This window comes from Ochlerotatus camptorhynchus, unplaced genomic scaffold, assembly GCF_037179485.1.
Source record: "Ochlerotatus camptorhynchus isolate MF236.1 unplaced genomic scaffold, CSIRO-AGI_Acam_v1.1 ptg000657l, whole genome shotgun sequence".
In the NCBI taxonomy this organism is placed as follows: Eukaryota; Metazoa; Arthropoda; class Insecta; order Diptera; family Culicidae; genus Ochlerotatus; species Ochlerotatus camptorhynchus.
Genome location: NW_027041136.1, coordinates 426,502 through 447,366, shown reverse-complemented (window position 1 = coordinate 447,366; position 20,865 = coordinate 426,502). Strand labels below are relative to the sequence as shown.

Below are 20,865 nucleotides of genomic sequence, written 5' to 3'. Positions count from 1 at the left end.
CGATTAACAACTAATCGATTATTTTTTGTTCGCTGTGCTGCTATTTTTCCACCAATGAGAGTGCAGCACATATTTGAAACGATCGGTGATGATCCTGTGGAGATGTTAATGCTTATATCGGCATGATCTAACCGATTATAAATAGTTTACTTTTCGGTTCGTTAATCGATTAAACGATTATTCGAATGAAAATCGGACATCACTAGATGAATGTGAAACGTCATTTCAAATATAAGGCCGTTCATAAATAATGATACAATTTGAAAGGGACCGGGGCTAATCACAAATTACGTCTCCATGGTAACTGAAATAAACACGAGTGTTCACCGGTTGGCGCTACTGTATCTGTCGCTTGGATTCTGGCAAAGTTGCCAGTCTTCTTGATTTGTTGTTTTCGGTATTAGTCAACTACGAGGTCAACTAATAAGCAGACGCCTTGCAAAAAGGTAATGAAGCTCATGTGTCAAGTGAAATGTATAAGCGGTCACACATACCTTTTATGCATTCTTAGGATCTATGTGGTTTGTCTTATATGGAATGTTTTGGCAAAAATGTATAAGTGAAACACATGAACAAAATAATTTATTTTCCCATTTAGAAGTAAAGTAGGTTTACCCAAGGTGACTACATATAGGTGTTCTAATGTGTCAAATTCATGATTCAGCCATGTTGGATTTTTGTATGGGACAGCGCACGAGTTTGTTTACAATTTGCTCTAAAACCGCACTTTTCCCCCCGCGACCCCCTCGCCTACCCTAATAAAAATTGTATGGTTAATTTGCTTAACGACGTGTTCTGGGTATCATCCAAACCATTTATGGAATAGTTCAATGATTTGGGTTATCGTTCGTTTATGGTTATTTTTTATTAGGGTATATAGTGACAAAGCTGTATCACCATTTATATACCCACTATGGGTTAACCCTCGCCTTTCATAGCATCGTAATTTTTGTTTACTTTGCACGATACACGGATAGAAATCTCCTTATACCTTTTGGCAAATTTCTATTGGTGATTATTCATAAAATGTATAAGTCAACTAATAAGCAGACGCCTTGCAAAAAGTTAATGAATATCATGTGTCAAATGAATTTTATAAATGGTCACACATACCATTTATGCATTCTATTAGGACCTATGTGGTTTGTCTTATGGAATGTATAAGGCTGATGCTTTGGCAAAAATGTATAAGTGAAACACATGAATAAAATAATTGATTTTCGTTTCGTGTAGGTAGCTGGTTTGACAGTTCGATAGGTAGACTTGGCTTCACTCTTGGCGTGACTCATTATACACCGACCCTAAGGAAAAACCAATAACCCCTCATTTTATCTGTCAAACTTTCATAGCGAATCAAAAAAAACATTGCGTAGTACTAGAATTTCGACTAGAATGGGGTACGTGAATCGTTTGCTTGGGACCACTAGCATAGAGGTAACTCTAAGACCACTGGGTCCCGAAGAAAATCATTATTATTTTTGGCTCACTCAGTACCAGAACAACGGTCCCAAGCAGTCCCAAGCTATTTCACTCACCCCTGCATGTTCTGCATGAATCCACACACCCCTGATGTTATCTGTCAAACTTTCATAGCGAATCAAAACAAACATAGTGTAGTAATAGAATTTCAACAAGAATAGGGTACGTTAATCGTTTGCTTGGGACCAATAGGCTACTAAAGTGGTGAGCCAATTTAAAATCGTTAGTTTCGTATTGATTGTTGCCACTAGGCTAGTCAAGTAGTGAGCCAATTTAAAATCGTTAGTTTCGTATTGATTGTTATTAATACCATAGAGGTAACTCTAAGACCACTGGGTCCCGAAGAAAATCATTATTATTTTTGGCTCACTCAGTACCAGAACAACGGTCCCAAGCAGTCCCAAGCTATTTCACTCACCCCTGCATGTTCTGCATGAATCCACACACCCCTGATGTTATCTGTCAAACTTTCATAGCGAATCAAAACAAACATAGTGTAGTAATAGAATTTCAACTAGAATGGGGTACGCCATAGAAGTACTTGGGACCAATAGGCTACTCAAGCAGTGAATCAATTTAAAATCGTTAGTTTCCACCCCCTGTTAATACCGTTTACCCACTAATGGGTAACAATTGCACATTTATGGGTATTAGTTACCCATTAATGGGTAATTTTTTTACCCATTTAATGGGTTAACCTACTTTACTTCAAAATGGGAAAAATTGTACCAATTAATGGGTCCTTTCCAGTTACAGTGCGTGTACTCCAGTTAAAGCATTTTGACGTTCCACTGCAATCGCCGATATATATAGGGCGATAAACCTATATGAAATTATTTTTCCTTAAAAGCAATAGAAGTCTTGTGCTTTATAAACACCAGCAAAACTATTAATCAAGTATGGATGATGATGCAGAAACCTACAAGCTATGGAGAATTCGGAAAACGGTCATGCAACTTAGTCACGATAGAGGTTATCTTGTGACCCAAGATGAATTGGATCAAACACTGGAACAGTTCAAGGAGCAGTTTGGCGATAAACCGAGGTAATTTTGGATAATCTGTGTCCGAAGAATTGGGAAATTTAAATATTTTATTTTCTCATAGTGAAAAACGACCAGCACGTTCGGATTTGATTGTTTTGGTAGCCCACAACGACGATCCGACGGATCAGATGTTCGTCTTTTTTCCAGAAGAACCGAAAATAGGCATCAAAACAATCAAGACTTATTGTACCCGAATGCAAGAGGAAAACATTCATCGTGCTGTCGTAGTAGTACAAGCCGGAATGACACCGTCCGCTAAACAATCACTGGTTGACATGGCACCCAAGTATATTCTGGAGCAGTTCCTTGAATCAGAACTACTAATCAATATCACCGAACATGAACTTGTTCCGGAACATGTGGTAATGACACCGGAAGAAAAACAGGAACTTTTGGCACGATACAAACTGAAGGAAAACATGTTGATGAGAATCCAGGCCGGTGATCCAGTGGCCCGTTACTTTGGTTTGAAGCGCGGTCAGGTGGTCAAGATTATTCGGCCTTCTGAAACAGCTGGGCGGTACATTTCTTACCGATTAGTATGCTAAATAAGTAATTGCTATATTTATCAATACAGGGCTGGAAAAGCGGGCCTAACAACTTTTGTACACAATTCGCCAATACGAAACATGGCGGACATTTGTTTGACGTATCCAGTGGGACTTCCCCTACACGATGATTATGTTGGTTTACGTGGGTGTGTCTTAAATTCCTAAAAATCATCGAGAGAAGTCATTGGTTACAAAAACTGCTAGGCCTTTTTCCAGCTCTGTATTGACAAGAAATGCATTATTGTAATGAATAAATTCTTTATGAAAAGCACACGTAGTGCATTATTGTTGCATTGTTTTGGGGTTCAGTACTGGACGAACATGTCACAAGTTCCTATCTACTTTGATATATCATATCTCGCCAAATCGACGATCAAATGCATTGTTTACAAAAGCTGATACGTTCCTTTGAAAAAGTTATCAAGATATGATATATTATAAGCAAAGATGAAACTGTCGGAAGAAAAACTTTCTTTAACGTCTTCTTTCACGGTCCCTTTCATCCAATGAATACCCTCGTATTCAAGGTAATTTTGTGGTTTTGCTGCCCTTTCCTTTGGTTTGTTTTTTTTCCGTCGATCTTGTTTTCCGTGCTGAGCACCAATGCTACCGACGTGCCAGGAAGGCAGCTCCCACACCTTGGACCCTACCTATCGACCCATCAACTCATGAACCGGGGACCAACGGCTTTACTTCCCATCCGAAGGAAGGCGTGATCAGAGATGTTATGCCTCAGAACATCCCGGCGGCGCCGACTGGGATTGAACCCAGGCCTGCTGGGGTGAGAGGTAATCACGCTTACCACTACACCACCGGCGCCGTTATAGCAGCTGAGTTTTCAATTACAGTAAAACAATCCTTTGCGAAACATACGAATCAAAAAATCCCCAGAATGTACCATTTCCCAGAAATTGAAGGATCAGCCAGAAAGCAATAATAAAACTAAAGAACAGCTCATGTTTGAAAGAAGGGAAAATCTCTATTAAAAGTACGCCAGTAGACCTTTTTGACGTTTAATCGTTTTTCTCTATCTTGCACTCAGGGATGAATGGATGATTGTTTTCCCACTAATCTGTTTCCTTCTTGCTCGCACTCCTTCAATTTAAATGGTGCATTAGTGTGCGCCGATTAAACGTCAAAAAGCTCTGTGAGCTGGGAGCGCCAGTGCGGCAGAAATGCCATTGTATCTATTCATCATATGTTGTAGAAGAAGTTGCCGGCGCCGGTGGTGTAGTGGTAAGCGTGACTGCTGTCTAACACCCCAATGGGTCTGGGTTTAATCCGAGCCGAGGTCGGTGGGATTTTTCTGGGGCATAAAAATCTCTGGTCACGTCTTCCTTCGGAAGGGAAGTAAAGCCGTTGGTCCCGGCCCACACACTTAAAATTTTTCGCCGAGATTCCAACAGCCGAGTAATTCTGCAATTCATTTTGCTGAGATTCAGTCAAACAGTTGCCGAGACTCAGCTAACAAATAACATTTTGCTGATGTATCAGCTAACAAACAGATATTTTGCAGAGATATCAGCAAAAGTAAATGCCGAGGTTATCAGCTGTTGGAGATTTTACCGAGCTAGATTAAGTGTGCATGGGTGCGATATCCTACGCAGGTGTGGAAGCTGCCTTCCTGCACATTCGATTGCCGTCATCGATGTCCGTCGGTGATTGGCACTAGATTGTGGAACAGAGACCGACGTTAAATAAAGGAAAGAAGAAGAAGAAGAACATAGTATTAATTTTGTTATTTTTATTAAATTACGCATTAATTTATTCGAATACCATAGCTTCAAATTGCTCCAAATTGTTTTTCATTGTTTTCATTTTGTAAAATATCAATATTGGGTGTATATGTTTTTTGGATGAATATATAATATATTTGAATAAATAAAAAAAAATCCAATAAATGATGATTTTTCCTTCTTTTATTATGAGCTGTTCTTTCGTATTTTATTGAAAGAACCAACATTTTCAAATATTACTCCTTTAGACCTTTTATCATGATCTATTTAAAAAATTAAAGTGTTGTGTCCTAGACGCGACCGCAGTACGACGTAGAACCACACGAAATTGATATTTTTCATGCATTTTTGACTATTATACTTTATCTTAAAATTTTCAAGTATTTCAATGTTTCGGTTATGGTTCACTCAAAACAATTTAAACATTTTTTTTTTTACAAATATATTAATGTGAAATTCCACATGATTTTCATTTGACCACACATAAACAGAATCCACTCAGAAGTACACATGAAATTTATACGCAAATGAATAGTATGTGTGGTCACGCATGGTTTTTATATGTACATATATTAAGCACAGACAAACAGACGTAACTCTTTGAAAAACTTGTTCTTGAAAACATAGTATCTCAAAACATATAACCTCAGTAGCGACATCTATCTGGCTTCTCGCGGAAAACAAGCTTGCTCGCTAACTCGTAAACAATATTGCATAAAAGTATAAAGAATATATAGAAACTAGAAACGTCAAAGTGATCTGATGCCAGCGCTGCGGCGAGTAGTTCGCGGAACTGATAATATTCAAATCAACCGTTAAATGCATGAACGAAGATACACAATGAAGAGTTACGTCTGTTTGTCTGTGTATTAAGTATCTGGCCGACACATAGATATTGATTTGTTCATCACGTTGCAACAATTCATGTGTGGAACACATAAAAACTCCAGAACAAGATCCTTAGGATGATCCTAAACAGTCCAGGATCCGAAATTCTGAGGTTCACCGCCTGGCTGGCCTTCAGCCTCTCGAAGAGCGACGAACGGTTTCCTTGGAAAGGTTCAGAGACACCTGTCTGAAATCATGCGTGATCTGGCACGTTAGTTAAGTTAGACTCGTAGTTAGGTAGGTTATCTAATTTTTCATTTAAAACAATACCCCAAGGGGTATTCTGTTAACTAGATGAAATACGCAAATACTAAATTAGAATATCCAATGAACAAAGATGAAGAGCCAGATAGGCTAATCAATTGAAATGCAAAATCAATGTATACACTATAATCAACAGAAATAAACGAATTTTTACTACTACTACTTTTACTGTCAGTGGTGTGTAATTCATCAACATAATATCATCGAATATGTCTTTCAAGCAATTTTTTTTTTCTCAAATTTGAAAGTTATGGTGCGGGAAGAAATTAAGGGGAAAAACTTCTGTTTTTACTAATAATTGTGGTTTGTTTAAAATTTATTTCCCGGAAAAAAGTGATCGTCAGTGTCTTTTTCGGATTAATGTTGAGGGGGAGGTTGTTGTGAAGGGAGGGAGGGGGTTTACAAACATTTCTTTTCCTCATTGTGTCGCATTCCTCATTATGGTCACGCCGTGATCCACCTTTAGCCACTGACTTGGTCCTGCTTGCTGCAGGACCAAGTAGCACGCCGTCTGAGGCGACAATGAGCACGACAGCAGCGCTGTTTTATATCTTTTGAGGATCAAGCAGAACGATGTGCAACCGAACCTGACAGGATTTCCCGCCGTTTTTTTATGAATGGGGCGGAGCAGAAAGTTTCTTTTGTACAGAATATGTAAAATAGGATGGATTTTGGATGTTAATATAATTGCATATATAGATATGTTTTACAGCCACTTGTTGGTAATCCATCGAGTGTATGTCTCCTGTTAAGCAATTGTTTTTTGAAAATGTTGGCTCTGCATGTAAAAAATTAATTATTTATACGTAATTGTGGTTTGCTTAAAATTTATTTCCCGGAAAAAATGATCGTAAAAGTCCATGTCTTTTTCAGGTTATTGTTAAGGGTAGAGGTTGTTAAGAGGGAGGGGGTTTTACATGTCTCATTCCCAAAGATCAAGTCTCATTCCTCATTGTGGTGGACACGTCGTGATCCACCTTTAGCCGCTGACTTAGACCTGCTTTCTGCAAGACCTAGTGCCACACCGTCCGAAGCGGTAATGAGCAGAGGCAGGAGAGCAGCGCTGATTTATATCTTTTCATGCTAAAGCAGAATGATGTGCAACCAAGTGGTATTCGTTTATGATGACTGGGTTTGGGAAAAAGGCTTATTTCATGAAAACAGTGATAAAATTATCATTTGTACATTGTCAATAGTTTAACCAAAGATGAATACTAAGATGAAACTGTCGGAAGAAAAACTTTCTATTTTAGTGTCTTCTTTCACGGTCCCTTTCATCCAATGAGAACCCCCCGTATTCAAGGTAATTTTGTGGTTTTGCTGCCCCCTCGGAAGAGATGAAATTTTGCGCTCATTTTTATCAAAACAATCACACCAAAATCAGAGATGTCCCATTTTTTAATTACTCGATTAACAACTAATCGATTATTTTTTGTTCGCTGTGCTGCTATTTTTCCACCAATGAGAGTGCAGCACATATTTGAAACGATCGGTGATGATCCTGTGGAGATGTTAATGCTTATATCGGCATGATCTAACCGATTATAAATAGTTTACTTTTCGGTTCGTTAATCGATTAAACGATTATTCGAATGAAAATCGGACATCACTAGATGAATGTGAAACGTCATTTCAAATATAAGGCCGTTCATAAATAATGATACAATTTGAAAGGGACCGGGGCTAATCACAAATTACGTCTCCATGGTAACTGAAATAAACACGAGTGTTCACCGGTTGGTTTAACTACAGAAAAATTGGGAAAATATTAATTTCAGCAGGTTCGTAATGTAATATCGTATCGATTGGCGTATTTGGATTTTAATTTCATCTATAAATGACAAAGTTACAAGCGTTCAAAACCTAACACTCCTTCACCACACATATTTTTTGATTTGCACTCCAGTATAGTCGACAAAGACGTAGTTCTACGTCAAAAAATACGAAAGACCAGTTTGTGATCAAAAGAAGGGAAAATAATCATTGCGGCCATTGTATTACATCCAATAAGGGCCTGGCATGTCATATCCGTAGTGTAAGTTTCAAAGTATTCAAATTTAATATAACATGGCTGGTTTCCATGGTAACACATGCGCATGCATGCGTTGTCAGGCTGGACCCACAGTCTGAGCCCTCGCTTATATTGACTACTATAGTCGCTATATTCATAGTCTGGCGGATATAATTTCGTGGAACCAATTGAACTGCCAAATAACGGAACCAATCGAGCATATTACGACCAACAACAGATAAGAGCATATAAGGTTTTGCGACCTAAATTCCGGGAACACTTTTCTCGCGGTTTAAAGCTTGTGTAGACATAACAACACGCAGAAAAATTTATTGTTGAAACAAAAATATTTGAGGTAAATTTAAACATAAACTCAGTTTGTTCTGGCCACAAAAATAAACAATGTTTATTTCAAACGTATTCCATGTTTAAAGTCATGTAATATTAATGTTTAAAATAAAAATAATGTTACGTTTATTTTAAAAATATTCGTGTTGAAAATAAACGTGTAACGGCGCCGGTGGTGTAGTGGTAAGCGTGATTACCTCTCACCCCAGCAGGCCTGGGTTCAATCCCAGTCGGCGCCGCCGGGATGTTCTGAGGCATAACATCTCTGATCACGCCTTCCTTCGGATGGGAAGTAAAGCCGTTGGTCCCCGGTTCATGAGTTGATGGGTCGATAGGTAGGGTCCAGGCACAGACAAACAGACGTAACTCTTTGAAAAACTTGTTCTTGAAAACATAGTATCTCAAAACATATAACCTCAGTAGCGACATCTATCTGGCTTCTCGCGGAAAACAAGCTTGCTCGCTAACTCGTAAACAATATTGCATAAAAGTATAAAGAATATATAGAAACTAGAAACGTCAAAGTGATCTGATGCCAGCGCTGCGGCGAGTAGTTCGCGGAACTGATAATATTCAAATCAACCGTTAAATGCATGAACGAAGATACACAATGAAGAGTTACGTCTGTTTGTCTGTGGTCCAGGTGTGGGAGCTGCCTTCCTGGCACGTCGGTAGCATTGGTGCTCAGCACGGAAAACAAGATCGACGGAAAAAACAAATCAAATGAAAAAAAAAAAAAAAGAAAATAAACGTGAATATTTTTGTTTGGTTTGACAACTATGCGAACAAAAATAAATATGTTTATTTTAAACATGCTTCTTATGTTTGAAAGAAACATACTTAATTTTAAATTATATTAGCATTTGAATGTAGGATAAAGCAGAAAAATGGATTGCCAAGAGATGAAAAAAAAAAGGATCTGCAGGAAGATCCCGAATTCAGTTTGATTGCAATGTAGGATTGGAAATGCAGGAATCGGAAGAAGATGAGGATGAGGAGAAACCGTTGAGTTCGGTAAGGAAGGAGGATGAATACAGCACTGATTTTAGTCGAGATTTTAGTAAGAAGTTGATCCAACAAATTCATCAGTCGAGTCAGGATTGTGTGAATATGATAAAGCTTGCTGAAGTTTCGAAGCGGAAAGAAGTGGAAACAATTACGGAGAGAGCAAGAACACAAGGCAGGTGCAAATGAGGAGGATGTTTCGGACCTGCTTATGGCAGGAGAGAAGATTAAAGATAAAAGCTCGAAGCAAACAGGAAGAAATGACATTATCCCCCTGGCTAGAGGATCCGGAATAGATTCAAAATCCATTTCGGATTTTCGTTTTCCTTTGTAAAGACACTTACCTAGGTGGGTTTCTGCATCCATGACTTCGGTTTTGTTGCGGGCCGTTTTCAGTTTATTGGTAAAGCAAGGGCAATTTTTTTTTTCCGAATGTAAACAAGGAAAAAATGCAGGGCACGCTAAAAATTGTTTACCCAAATTCTAGATTGTTGAAATAAACATGCTTTTGACTTTAATTCAAACATATATATTTTTGTTGCAAACATGTTTTTTATTTATTTTGAACTATTCATATGTTTATAGAATGAAATTTTTATTTTTTATTTAAATGAACAAAATTCGGTTCCGTGAACATAATAATTTACTTGGGGAACGTTTTCCTATTCCACGATGCTTTTGATTTGCGTTCGGTTTGCAAGGAATGAACCATCTTAGTTTTGATTATAAAATTTGAGCCCCTTTTCATTTGTTGGTTGGCCCCTTTAAAAGATCTTGAATTGGTTCTCTTTTTTTGCTAGATGGAATTTCTCTCCGCTAGATTATGAATATAGCGACTATATTGACTACTACCAGTTGTTGCTTGTAGGTTGTAGAGGATAGGGATGTCAGTCTCACACAGATAAAAATTCTGAATTTTAATAGTGATGTAAACATTCATTCACGTAATCTTGTATTTCATTTCACGCAACCGAGCAACTTGTAAACAATGTTGTTTACAACAATGGGCTTTTATATACATTATTTGCTGCATTGCATGAAATGTCTTAGAACTTTACATGATATAATGTAAACTTATATGATATGTGACGCTCCATTTATGTGCATCATACTGAACAGAAATTTACACTACTTTTTCGAACTGTGCGTGATTACATCAAGTTTAGTGCATTGAATATAGTTGAAAATGTAACTACACTGATGTTATTTTTTAGTTGGTACGTGTTTATTGTACAGAAAAGAGAGCTATAACATGCAAAAAATCTATCTTGATGACATTTTTCTTGTCCAGAATGGTTATAATATGTAACAACAAGGGCTGTAGTACGACAAAAGCAAATAAAAAATCACGGAAATGGAACAATCTATTTTTCAGGGAAATAGTCCATTCTGGGGAATGGTGTATTCTGGGGAATGGTTTTATTGGGAATAGTCCGTTCTGGGGAATGGCTTTCTGGGGAATGGTGCATTCTGGGGAATAGCATTCTGGGGAATGGCTTTCGGGGGAATGTCATACAATCATTAATAATAACAAAAAAATATTCAATTTTTGTTCTATTGAATTGTCGTAATGATCACAATACTTACACCCCATTGATACCTTAAGACACAGTCATGCTCGATTAACTCCTAGAAAACTCCAAATCCGATCGCGAAATGCAGCAGACGCAAGAAGGCAAAAAGATCAAACAAATTTACATTTTGTTATCTTTTCAATGAATAAATACGTTTTTGTTTTCAAGTAATTGGTCGCGAGGTTTCCTTTCGTTCTCGAAATTGTCCAGTCCAAGTCCAGATTAAAAATACCTATATTGCCGTTGGTATCGTAAATAATCTTATACCTTTGTAAAACAAGTATAGGTTAGGCAGGTCAAATAAACAAAACTAGAACTAGGACTATCCAAAGTAATACACGTTATGTGGTAGTTTTTATTCCGCTACCTTCGGGCTTGTGATATAAAGAAACAATGGTCGACGTGCGATTTATCATGTTCGTTTATTGGTATAATTGGGTATGTCGCATTAGTTTTTAATCTGTTTACCGAAGTTTTATTTTGTTTGTCAATTAAACTTTACAATACCTGAGATAAATCTCACATTCCAACGAAAATAAAGAAATACAAACATTCTTGTTACCAATAGCACTGAAAATTGCCTTCATGGAGTATTTTTGTTTTTTTTTTTTACATTTATAATGCAAACAATTCAAAGCTACCTACTGCGGTACCAGAAGATTAATTGAATTTGTGGAATAGTGCTAAGAGAAATAAATATGTATACATAATCATGGAGAATATTGACAAAAGCAGATACAATGTTCCCAGAAATTGTCCTGTTGTAATTTAGCGTTGGGTATAAAATAACAAGTGTTGGAAAGTAGAATTTACGGAAAAATTTCAAGCATTTCTTTTTACTTATCGCAAGTTAGCAATACTGACATGATTAATTATGTACGTTATTTGTTTATTACAGTGTTCAACTTTTTATTTTTAACATAATCGGTATCATCGTTTGATTAGTTTTTTGTTTGGCAGTAAATATTTGCATGTGTTTTGTATGATGCATTGAGCTGAAATCGTAATTTCAGCATTCTTTGAACAAGTTTTAGGTTTCAATATCTTGCTATGTAGGCTGCTATTTCTGCGTACAGGTATTTATGTTAAATTTTATTCTATTCCTATTTAATTTATTTCTTGTTCTTGATATCTGCGCGTAGGTGGTAATTAGTTTTCAGCACTAATTAGTTCAAGGTAAACTAAAATATAACTTAGTAAATTTATCTAGTAATCAATTTACATAAATAGTTGAGGTATTTGAACTAAATTGATGAAATTATACTAAACGTTACTTTGTCTTTCAATTGAACTGAAATCTATCAAAGTCAATTATTCGGCACAGATATGGTGGCACAAGTTTTATTGAAAATCCTAAAAAAAATAAACACAGAACGGCTGGCTTTGTTATTGGATTAACTGATTAGTGAGATACCGCACGTGATGATTATGTTTCTAAACATAAAGTACTGTCGTTTATCTACTAGGACCATTCGGCGATCAGTTCGTACGTATTAGCCTTACAATAAAAGTATCCCCACATATCAGATGGTTTGGTATCAATAGTAACTCCTTCCTTAATGTTAGTATTTGATTATTTATTTTTATGTTTTGTAAGCTATTGATTTTGTTTCGATAATTGTCTATAGATATATTTTATTATACTTGCTAGCATGTAAGTAGTTTATGTCGTTTATTATATTTGCATTAGTTATAAAAATGGAAGTCATGACCTAAGCTTATTTGTCTACACTACACATCACTTCACTACAGTATCTGTTTAGTAATAGAAACTTTATTCACGTCATTTCAAACCTAATTCCGATCCAGCTTTTAGAGCTCATTATTCGCACATTAGTTAACAACTTTTGCACGTTCCATTTCTTGCTAAGCAAAATCATGATTGAATAAAACAAAAAAAACTTACTGGGAAGAAGAGGTAAAAGATTTTCAAAATAGAATAGTTGGCTAAACAAGTAACGAAAATCGTGAAAACAAAAGTGGAAGAACACTATTACTGTTAATAATACTGAAGGTTTCTGTAAGAATAAAATTAAGCAAAGTAACACGTTTAATATCGATGGATAATCAAAACTAGAACAATTTTTGTCATTAATTTGTTATTCTACCTATGGATTTTGTCATTTGTCTTCCACTTTTTTGTGACTTCTTTCTCTGTCTTTTTATATAGGACGTCATACGAGTCCGCCAGTTTATATACCTATAATCGTCATGGGGTAACTAAAATCCTGGGGCACCGAACTATGTGCCCTAGAACATGAGGCATGATGCAGCATCATTCGAAATTGAACGTTCCCTGATGATGATAAGCGTAACAACTGACGAAGAAGTTGAGAAGAGTTCTACCAAATTTGTGCATTTTGCACTGTAGACGGCGCTAAAAAGAATCGCTCTGATTTTTTTCCGTTTTAGTTACAAAATCCAATTTTGATTTATATAAAACTGGTATCAACACTAACAATTAGCAGCATTAAGCAATTCTTTTAGTACAGGATTCTGACGCGGTGCAAAATGCCCATTACAATGGATTACATAATGCATTATGAAACAATATTTTTTATTAGACAAATTGAAATCGCTGTCTTACTTGGCGGACCAATTTTTTCTTGCCTTTATAGGCAATGGTGATATTTTCAATGAGACGTGAAAAATGTGCCGGTCCATCACGAGCCAGCATAAAGGTGTCTCTTGCCTTGCTGAGGAAATCTATAAAATCACTGTAGTGCCTTGGAGATATATGAGACAACCTGTAAAAAAAAATAGGGATAAAAAGAGAGTTTTATGAAATGTGTAATAAATACATACCTCGAATGCGTTGTATTCACGTAGGCAGAAACAGCTGCTTCCAGAAGTTGGTTAAGTGGTTCTCTATCGTAGCTCAATTTCATACATTGCCGCATACTGTTGCCTGCATAGAATAAAAAAGAGGTATACTGTCAACATTTTCCTTTGATGGATTTGTTCAATAAATTACTTCTACCATGTGTACTAAAATTGTGCATTCCTGGAGTAGGTACACTGCATCGGCGTAGAATATCCGATAGAACGGTGGCACATTGAACATTCTTAATCACCAGAGGAATCATCTTGGACAGTTCTGCCTTGCCCAGCGAATGAGACAGAGCACATGCCCAATGGATGTCATTTATTGCCGGATGGGTATCTTGGTTGTATGCCAACTGTACGTTTTTCATAGCAAGCATTGCCAAGTTGTACGCTCGAGATGGGTAACCTCTGTGTTCCATATACCTACAATTTACAGTGCCTATTAACCAAACTGCGATGCAAATGGGAAGGATATTCTTACCTAGCAATGGTAAACAATTGACTAGAAGTCATAATATGCATAGCTGCGTCTATGACAATATGATAGGCTGTTTCAAAGGCCATCGCATCGTTTTCGCATAAAGTTAACGCATTTAGAGCGCAATTTGGTGGATCTTTAGTTGCACATTGCAGAGCTAACGTTCGGGCGCAGTTTGATAACTCATCCTGCTGCCGGAAGTTCAAATTCAATCGCATGATCGTTGAATGTGACATTATCGTAGTCGCAACAGGCCCTGTTGCTTCTGTTGGTGTGAAGAGGTGATACCTGAAACGAGAGAAAACAAATTAGTCAACATTGCTGCTCTGGCATACAAGGTTTATGAGTAGAGCAAAATTCATACCAATTTTGCATAATCGACATCAATGCCTCGAGTCCGACATGTGAAGCGCACGTTACGAGCCATCGTACCATTTCTCTGCGACGCCAGTTTAGGCATGTCAGTGTCATACGCATGACTTGCAGGCCCAATTCGAAGGCAACGCCCAGTAGCGTTTGACTGCGGGGATTGTTTTCGGGTGTGGCAAATCGGAATGCATCTTGTGCCAACTGAAATGCGAAGAATACCATCAAATTTTTTTGACTGTCAGTACCATCTCTCTCACACAACAACTTACCTTGAATAAATGCGACGAGCTGTGTATATTTCGACGAGCATTTTCAAGCACTGCCGATAACCGTTTTGTATCTCCTTTGGCAGCACTAAGCATTGTTGAGCTGAGTGAGCATTGCTGAGTCTCTAAGTGGCCTAAAGTCCACCAACGAGGATATGGCGAATGCATGAAGTTATTGTGTTGCATCTCAATTCCATTGACTGAACCCTCGGTGACGTTTTCGAGAATGGGAAAACGCATAGCTCGCAAACCAATGCTGAAGGCCAAGTCTGAATATTGATTAAGCAATGATGCAAACAGAAATCTGGCCAAAGTGTGCATAGGAACCGACTCAGGATGTATCATTTCTCCAAGACCACTAGTTGGGCCACCATCTAATAACTGGATACTAAGATTCTTCAGCACATCGATCAGCATCTGATCTAGGTCTATGTTTCTCAAACGGGAAATCAGTTGATCCTGTTGCTTGCATATCACGTGTTGAGCGTACAGACCATGCGGCATAATGCGCTGCTTACTTAAAGCTAGTATTGCTGCTTCAAAAGCCAGCGTTAGGTAGGTTTCATATTTATCCTTACTTCCTGGCACAGGAATGTGGCGATATTTGGGTGGAATTATGTTGACATCCTCAGGAGCTGTAGCATTATTTTGGCTATTTCCATTTGCTCCAATTTCATAAGCCATGCGACTGATTTCATTAACCATAGCTTCGGGCATTATGCATGCCTCTGTTAAACAGTCAAAAATGCAAGCTATGGCATCCAAAGGAAATTCTACTTCACAACCAATGCTGCAGTCAATACATTTTGATAGACAGTTTGGTTTGCGGTTTATTTTAATCGGATCTAGTAAAGAGGAAGCTTTCGACGAACCATTAGAAGCAGTTGCTTTTGATTTAGAACTATTATTCATGTTAGCTGATTCTATGGATTTTTTATTAAGAGCACAATCCGGTTGATGGATTTTGATCGGAACACTCGTAACCGTTGCTGCTGCTAATGTAGCTGTTGATGGGCCAGCGGTTTCTAAATTACAGACCTGTATAGCTGTGGATGAAGCTTTAGGCAGAGATTTCGAAGAGCATCCAGCTCCGCTTGCATCACAATCTGGGTAGGATGTTGTATTGTTCCTGTCATAGGGTTTCATTACACAGCGAGATGTACTCGGTCCGGGTTGTATTACGTGTGGAGAGCCTCCATTGTATACAGGACCGAACATTCCATGTGGATTAGAATGCATTCCACAGTTACAAGGTGGTGGCATATATTGCGAAGATGTCGAAGGTCCAGCTGATGGACAATGACCCATATTATATTGCTTTTCTAGTTGCTTTGCTTGGGCTGCCATTTTACAGCATATGTTTTTGGTACAGCATTGCGTTTTGTCATGTTGCGTACATGGCATGTGTGACTTTTGAAGCACATCTTGTGGATGATATGGAGCCAAAGGTGGCGGTAGCCCAGCTGATGAAGTAGACGGCCCAGGCATACTTGCATTTACAGGTGGACCCATACTAGGTGCTCCTGATGGTCCAGGAATAGGATCGTGGCGTTCGTCCTTGTGAACCGGGCAATTGCATTTTGGAGCCAAAGTAGGATGCTCATTAGTCGCGTGTTGTGGAGGCATCATAGCGGGAGGAGGTGCAACGGGATGACCCGTAGCATGCATATGATGCGGTGCTTGTGGGGGTCCAATTAAAGGAGGCATACCCTGCTGGTGGTGATGATGATTATGATGCATATGTGGATGCTGTTGAGGTGGCGGCATATTGAATTTCATATAACGATAATCTCGACTACAATGTGGTTGTGGATTACGGAACATTTCGGCTGGCGGTGGAATGAATGGATTACATTTTGATGAATGACAGATCATTCCACCACGGCTATTACGAATCATATTATTGTAGTAGTTATGTTTGGACGCACTTGAACCGTGTCCAGCTGATCCAACCGATTCGTAATAGCATTTAATTTGTAGACATTTTGAACAGTCTTTCTTCATTTGTGGATGCTGTTGAAATTGCTGTTGTGGCGGAGGAGGAGGTGGAGGAGGAGGAGCAGCTGGGAAATTATGCTGCTGATGAGCAGGGCAGTGACACAGTTTGCTACTAGATCCCGAAGAACTCGATGATGATGATGAGGGTCCAGGAACAGGCGGTGGGGGCATTTGCTGCGATGGTGTATCTTTATTTCTAATTACCGGCACCGCTGGCGTTGACGATGAAGCTGCTGGGTAGGGCTCTACTGATTTCTTACTTTGGCAACTGCAGACAGGCTCCGTTATTTTAACCTCGGCAATCTTTGGTTTATGACGGTGCCACAACGCCTGTGCATCTCTTTGTATTTCTCTCATCGTCCTTACTACACTTACAGATAATCTTAGTGCAGCTTCTATATGGCCATGGGAGCGCAAGGAGTCGATACGAGCGGCAGTCATCGATATTTGTTCATGCCACAATGGTTGACCAACGCCATTGAAGTTTGATTTTGAACTAGGACTATTGCTAAGTGATTTACTAGAGCCTGCAATTTGCACCGAGTTTTGGCTCGAGATGGAATAACTATCAGATTCAAGAATGAATTTGAGATGATCATTATCCCATGTCATGTTAACTGCATCCAAAGCCTTGTGGAAAATTGTACGTGGAGTTTTGTTAGCATTTTTCCCCACCCAATTACCATTGTTTAATTTAAGACGCTTGCAAGGTCGACCGTTATTATCATTATTACGATCATTAACAGCATTCTGCGTACGCTTACCAACGTAATCCGGCCCTCTTGAAGGACCTGGTTGAGGCTCATCTAATTCTGCTTCGTTTTGGTTTACTTTGTTCAGTTCATTATCCCTCAGGGCCGATGGTTGCCTTTCTTCATTAGATTGACTAGTTTCAGTGAGGTTTTCAGACTTTTCGGATTTATCTCCACTGCTATTGCAAGTGCTGGCTTGATTATTGTTACTACTATTACCACAAGTACTTGCCATCATGTCACCATCATTATGACATTTACAATCGTCCGTTGTAGACGAGGCTGTTGATGGAACAGTAGAGACTGAAGCTATTGATAATCTTGACAAACCGGATGGACCAGGTACCGCGAGATCTTCAAACGTATTCAAATTATTCTCCTTTTCTAAAATATCACAGTGCTTTTCGTTTTTATCTTCACCAGTCTCAAGTTCTACAGTTGATATATCGTGCTCATTAACTTTTAATGGCTCACAGCCCTGGTTAGCATCTTCAGTAACCATGAAGTTGGATGCTTCACAATCGAAGAATTTTCCAGGCTTGATCTCATCAAAAAAGACAGGACGATTGCACTCACATTTCTGCTCTCCACAGATACAGGGATTCCCTCTGAAGAAGTTATCTTGTTTAATAGATTTATTCGTAGTGATTCCACTGGGTCCGGGCATTGGATTGTCATTATCGCCATCCATAGACTCTCTTGAGCTATCGTCATTGTCCGGAAGGATCGGATTAAGGCTACTATTCTCATTCATTAAATTCAAGTTTATATAGTCATTAACTTCTTGTTTGCCTATATCAGGATTTACACCAAAATTAATATCTTGTAAAATATTATGCACTTGGTCAACTTCTTCCTCCATATGATCCGGAATTGCTTCATTAGCTACGTTTTGGTTTCCATTGTTGTCATTTTCACCGTTTTCTGCATCATTGTTTTCTTCCATCTCGTCATCAGAATCAGAATCCGATTCTGAGCTATCATAGTTGTCGTTTTGAACGTTGTTATGCCTTTCCATAATATTGTCAATCATGTTCCGTTCATTATAATTTCTTCGATGTTGATCGTTAGGATTAATATTGTTTTGATTATAGAACATCATGTTTCTGAGATTGTTCTCCCGAAAGAAACGGTTTCGGTCTCGCTCTCTTTCACGGTTCGATCGCTCTCGAATACTTTCTCTTGTGGAGGTACGCAAATCGGGATCCTCTTGTGGACAAACTTCACTTTTGGACCATTTCTCTAAAAGAGCTTTCCAATGAAGCCGCTCTGCATGGGTGGATTTTGGATTTAATACAATGCAAACCCACAGTGCACCTAATTGATCCCATAATTGTCGGCATTTCTCCGTCATTGGTGTCCCGTGATTTTTCCATAACACCAGTCTGGGATCATTTAGAAACTGTTCTGTAATAAGCGTTAGCATTCTTGCACCGTTTGAATCTTGTGCTCTCAGCATTTCTCGCACCTTACCGAAAAGCGAATTTAGATGCTTGCTGCTGTAATAGTAACTGCCCTGGCCTAAATACGTCTTGACAGCTTCACAAACTTGTGTTTCATCTAAATGCCAAGAATGATCATCGTCTTTGGATGCACCGGCTGTTGGGTCAGGTGCACCGCATATCGAATTGATCTCCGATCTTTGCTGTAAAATTTCATCGGCTAACCGTTGGGCAGTTGGTAAAACTTCTGTATGATGTTCTGAGATCAGGTATTGAATAAACTTTTGCAACTGTTGACGGTTCATTTGCAGAAGCGTTTCTATAAAATACATGGAAATACACATAATCTCATTCAGGATTGTTAAACAACTTAATTCAACTTACCGGAAATAGGAACTCTGAGCTTAACGGTTTCTGCGTTACGTATTCTATACAGAGCCAGAGCAACGACATGATGACACCAGAAGATGTCCTTTGTATCGCAACTGCACGTAACTGATGTGATTTTACATCTGCAAAAGGGAAATGTGTTAAATACGGCTACTTTCGTGTTTTATTGTTGTTTTACACTGATGTTAACCTTATAAACTATAATAAAAAATACATTCACGCATGGTCATAACATAAAAAAAACATATATTATAGTCAGCTATACTCCTGCGGGCGAAAAACAGAAGAAAACTTTCGACGAAGTGCATCACGGAAGAGATGAAAGTCGAAAACAGATGCAACTCTGTTGAATATTCCCTGCAATCCGCAAATCGCACCGCATGCTTCATAATTTGTGCGACGTAGATGTAGTCTTAAGACTCTGAACCATTTGGCGAATTTTTTTAACTTTTGGTTAAAATTTGACAGATGGAAAGTTATTGATTAACCCTGCTATCCGAGCATGGTTATTTCTGACGGACAAGAAGTTAAATTTTGACAACCGTGGCTGAGTTCTGCTCGAAAACCGATCGATCGGTAACACAGGGATTTTCGAACATAAGAAATAGCTTTCGAAATGTCACTGATGTCACTGATTCACACATTCACTTTCTTCAACGTCAGCTGAATGTATTCGGTGCAGTTTAAATCAAAATTATCTGTTATGATGTAACTTATTTTCAATACTCCAGTTGATCTCATTTTGGTTGGCTTAACACAGCAAAAATGAGAGCAAAATGTTACAATGTTGAATCAAACGGAAAAGTAAACCTGCTATCAATTAAATCAATTTGATTACTGATTTTGCATTCATGTTGTTTAACTGAATACGGGCCTGGCGTAAATGGTTAGCATCTGTTAGCATCCATGCTTCTCACGCTGAAAGACTTGAGCTCAAATCTCACCTCGGGCAAAACACGAATGACCTAAAATGTGTTATACAAAACAAATAAACAATAATCGCTATGAAGAGCTTTGAGTGTGTTGGTTTATTTCCTTTAAATTCCGTTATAATTGCTTATCTTTTGATAGATACGCGTATTTCGTCTACTACTTACAGACTTCATCAGTGCCAAGTACTCAAGTGGTGTTGAGTACTTGCCACTGATGAAGTCTGCAAGTAGTAGACGAATTACGTGTATCTGTCAAAAGATAAGCAATTATAACGGAATTTAGAGGAAATAAACCAACACACTCAAAGCTCTTCATAGCGATTATTGTTTATTTGTTTTGTATAACACATTTTAGGTCATTCGTGTTTTGCCCGAGGTGAGATTTGAGCTCAAGTCTTTCAGCGTGAGAAGCATGGATGCTAACAGATGCTAACCATTTACGCCAGGCCCGTATTCAGTTAAACAACATGAATGCAAAATCAGTAATCAAATTGATTTAATTGATAGCAGG

General features: G+C 38.3%; 2 protein-coding genes across 5 annotated transcripts in view; one reads left to right on the top strand and one right to left on the bottom strand.

Annotated features, from left to right (window-relative positions):
• Positions 1-2,277: 2,277 nt before the first annotated feature.
• Rpb5 (DNA-directed RNA polymerases I, II, and III subunit Rpb5) lies at positions 2,278-3,322 on the top strand. The gene is made up of 2 exons (XM_065237885.1): positions 2,278-2,524; positions 2,586-3,322. Exons 1-2 carry the CDS (start codon positions 2,379-2,381, stop codon positions 3,070-3,072), a joined length of 633 nt encoding a protein of 210 aa, XP_065093957.1. The 5' UTR covers positions 2,278-2,378; the 3' UTR covers positions 3,073-3,322.
• Positions 3,323-11,308: 7,986 nt separating this feature from the next.
• Positions 11,309-20,865, bottom strand: part of LOC135714514 (uncharacterized) — a 110,337-nt gene continuing 100,780 nt past the window's right edge. For 3 of the 4 annotated variants that reach the window (XM_065237887.1, XM_065237888.1, XM_065237889.1), the window contains 7 exons: positions 19,417-19,544; positions 14,844-19,351; positions 14,570-14,775; positions 14,209-14,493; positions 13,876-14,150; positions 13,707-13,809; positions 11,309-13,648 (listed from right to left, as the gene is read on the bottom strand). In XM_065237887.1, coding sequence (XP_065093959.1) covers positions 13,462-13,648; positions 13,707-13,809; positions 13,876-14,150; positions 14,209-14,493; positions 14,570-14,775; positions 14,844-19,351; positions 19,417-19,544 — 5,692 coding nt within the window. In that variant the 3' untranslated portion in view covers positions 11,309-13,461. The remainder of the gene's footprint in view (positions 13,649-13,706; positions 13,810-13,875; positions 14,151-14,208; positions 14,494-14,569; positions 14,776-14,843; positions 19,352-19,416; positions 19,545-20,865) is intronic. The other variant, XM_065237890.1, reaches the window with a different exon arrangement.

Bases quoted from the DNA above. Each gene is read 5' to 3' on its own strand.
- Rpb5 (XM_065237885.1), top strand. From the start codon at position 2,379: ATGGATGATGATGCAGAAACCTACAAGCTATGGAGAATTCGGAAAACG. The intron at 2,525-2,585 runs GTAATTTTGGAT...ATTTTCTCATAG, and splicing joins CAGTTTGGCGATAAACCGAG to TGAAAAACGACCAGCACGTT.